Genomic DNA, 8,954 nt, shown 5'->3' with positions numbered 1-8,954 from the left:
ATAGCAGAGATAAAACAGCTTTGAAACCCCCTGAAAGTTGGAAGAAATTCAGTGCAATGAGATGACCTCCTCCATGGCTTCCTGTTCCTGAGAGTAGCAGATAAGAGAGGTGAGTTTCTGAGAGCATCAGGCAAGAGAGGTAAGTTTAGACAAGAAATCACCATGTAGAAATGATTGCTGAAAAAGAACCAAATGAGAAGAATCATAGCTGTCCAGTAAAGTGCTGTGACAGGGCAGCACAGGGCAAGGCAGGCCAACCTCACTGCAGCTGTCTTTTGGTATAGGCACTGGAGTCAAGAGAAGTCATGGCTGCTCTGTCTTCAGGTACGAATATAATCCCTTGGCTGTGATTCCTTTCTTCTCCATCTGTGCTGTATCCTGGCCCTGAGCTGAAGGAGCACCAGAGTGCAGGCTGCCTGGATCCTGGCTTCGGATCACTATTTCTCTTGTGTGGTCATTGACCCACTCATCTCTAACCACTGTGGGGACTCTTTCTCCCTGCCTTCCTGCCAGACTTGGGTGATTGCTGTTCCACGGTTGTCTTTCTTTAACAGTGTCTATCTCAGTCTGGACCTGTCCTAGCACTGGCTCTCCTGTCTCATAGTTGCTCACTGGTGTCCAGCTTTGCCCTGTGCATGACTGTGTCTGGGTTTGTCCCTTTTCTTGAGCCACTACTTGTCGTGCAGACTGGCTCCCATTATGTTCCGAAGTCTGGGTATCTGATCCTGCCTGTGTCTGGCAGTGTCCTGTTCCCACCTGTTCTACCTGATTGCTTTCTTGCCCATGGATCTCGGTTCCTCTGTTTTGGCCACAGATGGAAGCATGAGTCTGGATACTGCCATTTTCTTCCTGCTGGCTCCTGCCTTGTTCCATTGTCTGAGTGTACGCCTGAGTATATGACTCTGCCTGTGCCTGGTGGTGTTCTTTAGCAGTCTGGCTTGCCTGGTTCCTATCTTGGCCACGAATCTCAGTCTCTCTGCTCTGGTCATAGCTAGATCCCTGTATTTGGATGTTGTTTTTTCCTGTCTGCTGTCCCCAGCCCTGTTCTACCGTCTGGTTGTGTATCTGAGTATGAGACCCTGCCCGTGTCTGGTAGTGTTGTGTAGAAGCTTGGTCTGTCTGACTTCTGTCTTGGGTAAGGCTGTTTGTTCCTCTGTTCTGATCACAGGTAGATCCCTGTGTGTAGACGGTGCCTGCTTGGGTCTGAGTTGTGGATTCAGTTGTGATCTCATCTGTCTGTTGGCTGATCTGTGGTTGTCTCTCTGATCTCTTCTGTCTGATGCAACTCTTGTCTTCTATTTTTGGGGTCTGTTCCACTGGTCCTGTCACTTGTGTTTGCTGGCTTATCATCTCCTGTGTCTGAGACTCAGCCTGCCTGTCATGACTGCTGACCCATGTAGGGTAGTTGTCCTGATTCTGGGTATGTGTCCCCACCCTGTCCTGTCCTCTAGAAGCCTGATCTCTCTGTCCACAGCTGCTGTTTTCACAGTGCTGTGCTGCTCCATCCTTTGCCACTTCAGCACCACCCCTCTGTCCTTGCTCCGGCTCTTTGGAAGATCCAGCATGGCAGCTTTCAGACGTGTCAGACATGCAAGCACCCTTAGGACTCTCATTCAGTGTCTTAAAGCAGGCACGGGCAACTTTAAACACCAAGACCAAGAATTCCTTGAATTCTACAGTTCCTGTGTTATCTTCATCCAACAGGCGCAGAACTTCATCCACAGTTGCAGGATCATGGGGCTTCTGGGGGAGAGATGAGGCCAGGTCAGCACTGTTCTTCTAAGTAGAATATGGTCACATCAATTGCACTCAACATCCTGGCTCCATCACCGGGATGGTTCATGACTTGTGTCCTTTGTTGTAGCATCTCTCTTACTCGAGGGTAGCTAACACCTTTTGTTATATAGATCCTTGATTTCAGATCCACAAAATGATTGACAGGTAAAGATGTGTTGAAAGAACGCATGTGATCATTATGTAACTGTCTGGGCTTCTGGCTCCTTCTTTTGACTGCTCTTGGCACTGTCTCTGGCACCAACTTTACAGGGAGTATACCAGGAACATACCCCATGATATTCCAAAAATGTTCCCATGATGGGGAGTCCCAGCAGGACAGCAGACTGTGCTAAGCATGCATGCACCTAGTATGCCAGCAACTACTTTCCCTTTTGGGCCATTTGAAGAATCTGTTCTTGCCTGAACTGTCCCCGAAAGTCTTTTTACTTTGTCTTGCAGTTAACACGAATTAAGGCAGATGATCAGATCCAAGAATCTGTCCTTTCTGTAATAATCTCAATGTGTCACCTATTGTGACCTTTGTCCTCCATGTTTTTTCATGTCTGCTGGTACAACTAACAGAGGCAGGATGCTTGAATTTGGCTACTTGCTTTTTACATTCCTCAGGTGCAAGCCCATGCAGGGAAGCACGCCTTAGCTATCCTTATCATGCCTTTCCCTTCCACCCCACATATCATACCACTATGACGTCGGCAAACTCATATTCCAGAAGCCTCTTCAGCTCCTGCTTCGTGAGGACTTTGCAGCCACCCTCTGACCTGGCATAGCACCCGAAGGCTTCGATGATCCCATGGATGTTTCGCAGCAACTGAGGCATCTTTGAAGCTATGCTGGAAAATATGAAAATGCTTTTTATGGGCACCATAGTCAGCCCCTGATGTTTCCACACAGTATTCCAAGGCCCGGTCCTTTCATTGTGTCTTCATCTGTGTTTGGGTTTCTCCACCTTCCTTGGTCTTCTCCTCAAAATGTACTTTATGATGGGAAGGAGAATCACTCAGACCATGGAAATTTCTGAGTCAATATTTAATGCCAGGTTCCACCACCTACCTGCTTTGCTTGTCCATGCCTCAGTTTCTTCACTGTGAATGGAGCTGATACTAGCACTTACTTCAGAGAGGTATCATAAAGGCTTTAGGAGATAATTCATAAAAAGCACCCAGCTGATGCCTGGCTTATGCTAAGTGGTAGCTATTAAGTGTCATCATCATTATCATTATGTACATATACACATATATAATTTGTGTACAACTATAGGCATGCACTGCTAACAAAGCACTTTCCTGTGTAACATAGCTATGGTCCTTATTATCACTACTATTTCCATAGGTGGGGGAAAGGCTGAGAGGAGATAGATTTGTGAAGAAAGTACGATTTTCTTTTAACCATAATGTAGATATTTATATTTCTTTAGTAATACTTGTGGACAGTTTTTTTCTCTTTTCTTTCTTTCTTTTTTTTTTTTTTTGCCTGTCTCTAGGGTGTTAGTGTTTTACTGGAAACATTAGAAAACATTAAGTACACACAGTGATTAGACCCTCCAAGGGTCCAGCCCTACCTTCTCAACTTTCCTGGAGAAGGGATTCAGGAAGGAGAAGAAGGTGAGCTGCACATGTTGGAGAGAATAGGGTTAGGGGTGCCATTCTGGGGTAAGAGGCCTTTTAACTGAGAGTCCAAGATGCTCTCTGCCTTCAATCCTGAGAGTGTCAGAGAGGTCAGTTTCCTTAAGAGACAAGTAGTCCATTATATCTAAAGCAATGGTGACCTGTGATGGATAGTACCCAGCCGAAAAAGAGAACTTGGATTTCCATTACACAGGAATTTGGAGGTAGGTGAAGGGGAAGATGGGTGTGACTGAATGAATAAGAGACATGTGTGTTAAATAGAAGATTTAGAGAAGTCTCTCTAAAGGGGAGAAATTTCAAAGGTGATAAAGTTCAAGGACAAAGAGACGGAAGCTTGTAGAAAACCAGGGAAGGGACTTTGGAGAGGAAAAGGACGATTGTGGGGAGAGGATGGCATGGGTAAAGAAGAAAGTAGTGAGGGAAGGAAAGAGGCCTGGTTCAGGAAAAAGAAAGTCAGTGTGGTCAGAGGATTGAGAAAGTCTAGACTCCAGGGGGACTGTGCAGGAACAACTTTTCTACTGATCCAGGAGTCAATAACTCTTTCCTCTGTGTGCCTCAGGGCATATAACTTCAAATACTTCCCTATGTTTAAAAAAAAAAAGACAGTCTTTAGTCACGACCTATACATAGTGAAAAGAAAAACAAATGTCTTTTTAGTGATTATTCAGCTTCTTAGAACCAATCTATGAATTCATCTTGCCTATATATCAACTTGAAGGAAGGAAGGGCTGGAGTAAGGAAAGAAGGAAGGAAGGAAGGAAGGAAGGAAGGAAGGAAGGAAGGAAGGAAGGAAGGAAGAAAGAAAGTGCATAGCCCCTTCCTCCATAAGGCAGCTTGAGCTTATTGTCTGGGTTGGCAGAAACAAACCTTCCAGAACCTTAGGAAGGAAAAGAAAAGTTATGCTGATCCAAGAAGGTGTGTGGGTGGTAAGCGGCTCCATTGCTGCTGCCGGTGTCATCTAGTGAGAAGAACTGCAGGCTAGACCCATTTGAGAGGAGAAAGCTGTGTTGCTTCAGAAGAACATTTCCCAAGCACTCTGGCTTTAGCCTGCCTGAGGCTCTCAGGGGTACCTTCCTACCTCCAGCCAAGCACCAAGACCTGACAACTCAGATCTGACAGCCCTGGATTTATGAGCTCAGCTTGCCAAGACATTGAAAATGAGCAAGAAGTTCTTCTGGAGGGAACTTACCTAATGCCCGGGCAGGATGGGACAAGTTTCTGTTAAGCAGTGTGTAGAGTACTTGTCAGAGGAACAAGACCTTTTATAGAGGATTTAATGGCTCTCATATGTATTTTAGACAGGATGTCTCCACCCTACGAGCAGGCTTGATTCATCCAAGGTTCAGCCCAGCCCAGCCCCACCTCCTTTCTTCTTCAGGTCACCTTCTGACCCAAGACTGCTTTTCTCTAATTAAAAGCCCTTTCTACCACATTTAGAGCTGTCTCTTGCTGTGTCTGTCCCCCTTATGACTAGGAGGCCCCTTTCCAATGAGCTGGGCTCAGCAGTACTTTACACAAGCCTGAGATGCTGGAGAATATGATGTATCACCTGCAAAGACATAGAAGTCTGTTTCTTTATTCAAGCGTTTGTTCAAGAACATATCCGTTTATTGAAGATTATTCTTTTCGGAGTGTTTTTATTCTGCCGATACTGCTGCTGTTACTTACATATGTTCTAAGTTCTCCTTTTAGAGTTACTCTTCATACCTAGTTTATGAGCTCCTGAAAGATCTTGGCATGTCTCTGTATATATGCACACATGAATACACACAGGCATGGAGGCTAGAGTTAAACCTCAGATGCCATTTCAAGCACCTTCCACACTCCACTTTCTTTTTCTGAGCCAGTGAAATTAAACAATTATCCTAGACTGGCTGGCTAGCAATCTCTAGGAATCTGCCTCTCTGGTGCTGGGATTGCAAGTACACACCACCCATCATTTCTTATTCTGGATTCCGGGGATTGAACTCAGGTCCTATGCGTTTAATTTAAATACTTTACAGACTGAGTTACCCTCACCCCCAAGTTGTGGTCTCAATTTTAAAAAAAACCACAAATGATATATTTAGGATTGGAAAAATCCAGCAGAGGAACTTGGTTTTCCTGGTAATCAGCACAGAACATAGGATAAATCTGTAACTAGAAAGATTTCTAGACTGATTTATTTATTTATTTATTTATTTATTTATTTATTTATTTATTTATTTATTTATTTATTATTTACTTTACATACCAATATCCTCCCTCTCTCCCCAGTTCCTGCCCAGAGATTCATCTTCATTTCCTGTTCCCTTCTCCTCTGAGAGGTGGAAACCTCTTGGTATTACCCCACCCTGTCACATCAAATCACTACAGGACTAGGTACTCCCTCTCCCATGGAGGCCAGACAAGGCAGTTAGAACAGCATCCACAGGCAAGCAACAGGGTCAGGGACAGCCCCCACTCCAGTTGTTGGGGGACCAACATGAAGACCAAGCTGCATTTCTGCTATGTATGTGGGTAGTTCCTAGGTCCGACAAGAATCAATCCCTGATACTATGAATAATACTCTGCTATGCTTGTAGACAGGATCCTAGTATAACTGTTCTCTGAGAGACTCCACCCAACAGCTGATGAAAACATTCAGACAGCACAGCTAAACATTAGATGGAGCTCAAAGAGTCTTGTGGAAGAGTTGGGGGAAAGATTGAGGGATCCTAAGAGAATAGGGACTCCACAAGAACACCAACTAACTTGGACCACAGAGACTGAACCACCAACCAAAGAGTGATCTCAATTTTTATTCAAATAAAAAATAAATCACATTCAGCTCTGAGTAGATAGCATTTTACAGCTGGTAAGAAAAGGGTTTAAGGTGGCTATGCATGGTCTCTTTACCGAACAGAAGAAAAGCAGTGGCCCTGTGGATGTAAAAGGCAAGGCCAAAGAAAAGAATCCTTCTTCATAGTGACTCACACAAACCCATTTCCTCAAAACTTCCCAGCAATATTCAAGGTGAAAGTATCAATCAGTTCAGTCTGAGAAAGCATGGGGCTTTCTTAATGGGTTATCTTCCTATGGGTTCTCTCCTGTCTTATTTCATACTCACTGTCTCTGGGCTACAAGAAGAATATATTTGTCAACTGTATATGCATGAGCACACACACACACACACACACACACACACACACACACACACACACACACACTGGAGGCCATTGTACACAATTCAGTGGACTGAACATCATTTATTAGGTCAGGTGTCTCTTTCAACCAACATAGCATCAGCTGTCAGATCACCATTGGTTAGTAGAAGAGAAACCATGTCTTCTCTCAGGCTGGGTGGTAGACGAATTTTCACCCTGAAGATTCTTGACTGGTCTGAATATCTGTCATCAGGACAGCAGTCACAAACCCTTTCCTTACTGAAAGACTGCTCACCAGCCTTACCTTCACTGAGGAATCCACAATGCTTAAGGGTGTGCATTGATACTGTATCCTCAAAGTAATAAATAGTGCTAATTGATTTTCTCTAAAAGCATATTCTGAAGACTGGCTGCTTATACCTTCATGATGGCAGACTTAAATTACCACAGTGAGAGCCAAAATGACCTCAGGCTATCCTTAGTTCTTCAGCAGTCATTTATCCTCCACCCCTGTATCTGACATCACCCCATCTTGACTTATAGATTAAGCTTGAAATATATTACTAAGCTTGACATGTGCAGAAGATAAGGATGTCATCAGAGCACACACAAACTGTGTTGCAGAGCTTTCCTTGCCTTGCTTCTTACCCACTTGCATCCCATCCATCCATTTGTTCAGTACATGTGATTTGTAACTCTTGTTTTGAGTCTGAAAAATGTCTGAGTAACTTCCACAATGGAACATGTTACCTGAAGCACCCTGATTGGTGCTATGGGGTCATAGCCATTCATGTTTAAGAATAAACTATTGCCTTTGGAACAAAACTTTTTTCTATGTCTAAATCCAGAACATTCCCTGATTCTTTTCTTTGCTTTAGAAAAGAGTAAAACATTTTTACAGATCAGAGAGCTGGTTCCAGGAGAAGCTTGCATGAAGAGACTTTGATGGTGCTTGTTGCCAAGACAAGTTGGGAAAGAAAGGGGACAGAGACATAGTTCTTGGAAAGGAAACAAACGAAACAAAACAAAATAGTCAACAGTCTGGGCCTCCATTATCCTCTCCCCAATTGTATCCTTATCTCTCCAAAGCACCCTGTAAAGAACACCCTAGAAACCCAGTAAGTAGCGCAGAGTCAGCGCTGAAAATACCAGGAAGGATTAGGTAGATGCCTGAGATAGTTCTGATGACAGGAGTCTAGTGAGTTAGGAATTGTCACTTCTGAGTCTAATCCCTGACTGACAGAAGTGCTGGCCCTGTTGTTTCTCAGCTCTAATCCAGGCAGCCCATATGGATTAGCACATTTGGCATCCTTAGTTTGATCATGAAAGCTGTAATCTGCCATTTCTGGGACTCTAAATCTCTCAGTCTCCATAACGACCTTTTCTGGGAAAAGAAGAAAATTCACAGCAGGAACTACTTGGAATAAGGGGAACTTCCTTCTGCTGCATCAGAGTCCTTCTCAGAACTTTAGTGTCCTGGTGGTACAGAAGGTTTGTGACTCACAGATATATTTCCCACTGTCATTTCCCACTCAACTGCCTTCTTCACCTCCTGCAAGTCTTTCTGTTTTAGTGCTTTCTTCCTATTGCCTATATGCAGAGACCTTCCTCAGCAAATGTCACCGCCCCGTCTGTATTGTGTTTCCAGATTGTCCCAATCACATGAGATTGTTCCCATGCTTGGAAGCTTTCTCACAGCACAACACTCCTGCTGGTGCATATATTTACAGCTTTTGTGTTACCGTGCCATCACTACCACTAATCGTTTCTCAGTTTCTTTCCAGAGTATACCTTCCTTTGGAGAACAAAGGCAGTCTGTAGTAAATGTGACAACTTGAAATGGAAGCCTGGTCCAATTTTCAGGGAAGTGTCACTGATACATGAAGACTAGGTGATCTCCAGGTTTCCCCTGCACTAGAGTTACTGGTTCCTATCCCTGTGTTCATGGGGTAGAGCAGAAAAATTCTGTATTTGAGACAACAAGTACATCCCAGGACCAAGTCAAGGAGAATCTCCAAGGTATACCTGCATTAGGATAGACTGGATTTGTGCTAGTTTGAATTCTATAAAACCAGTAATGTTTTCTAGTAGGGCTCTATTAGTCAAACACTTATCCCTCCCATAGAACTCTCCAGGATTAAAGGTAATGACTGATGAAGCTGTCTGGGGTACAAAGAAGCATTGAGGGTATGTTAGCCCCTCCTTTTCCCAACTTGTACTCCTCTTCCTATGTCTTTCTGTAGAACTTCTGAGTCCATTCTGAAGGCCACTGGGCACTTTCTAAACTTACAGATTTATTTTTCTGTAGATCACATTTACCAGGCTGCTACTGGTGAGATGAAAAACACACAGGCATTGTTTTTTGTCCTCAGGGGCAGAGACAGATCCAACATGGGACTGACTGCAT

The 8,954-nt window shown here is 44.0% G+C and overlaps 1 protein-coding gene across 1 annotated transcript; it reads right to left on the bottom strand.

Annotated features, from left to right (window-relative positions):
* Positions 1–303: 303 nt before the first annotated feature.
* On the bottom strand, positions 304–2,614 carry Crnn (cornulin). The gene is made up of 2 exons (XM_032896781.1): positions 2,477–2,614; positions 304–1,743 (listed from the first exon to the last, which is right to left on the bottom strand). Exons 1-2 carry the CDS (start codon positions 2,612–2,614, stop codon positions 304–306), a joined length of 1,578 nt encoding a protein of 525 aa, XP_032752672.1.
* Between the last annotated feature and the right edge of the window lie 6,340 nt (positions 2,615–8,954).

This window comes from Rattus rattus, chromosome 3 (genome assembly GCF_011064425.1).
Source record: "Rattus rattus isolate New Zealand chromosome 3, Rrattus_CSIRO_v1, whole genome shotgun sequence".
NCBI lineage: Eukaryota > Metazoa > Chordata > Mammalia > Rodentia > Muridae > Rattus > Rattus rattus.
This window is presented reverse-complemented; position numbering and strand designations above follow the sequence as displayed.

Excerpts from the sequence above, each read along its gene's own strand:
- Crnn (XM_032896781.1), bottom strand. The coding sequence starts at position 2,614 with ATGCCTCAGTTGCTGCGAAACATCCATGGGATCATCGAAGCCTTCGGG. Across the intron at positions 1,744-2,476 it reads AGTTTGCCGACGTCATAGTG|AAGCCCCATGATCCTGCAAC; the intron begins GTATGATATGTG and ends TCTCTCCCCCAG.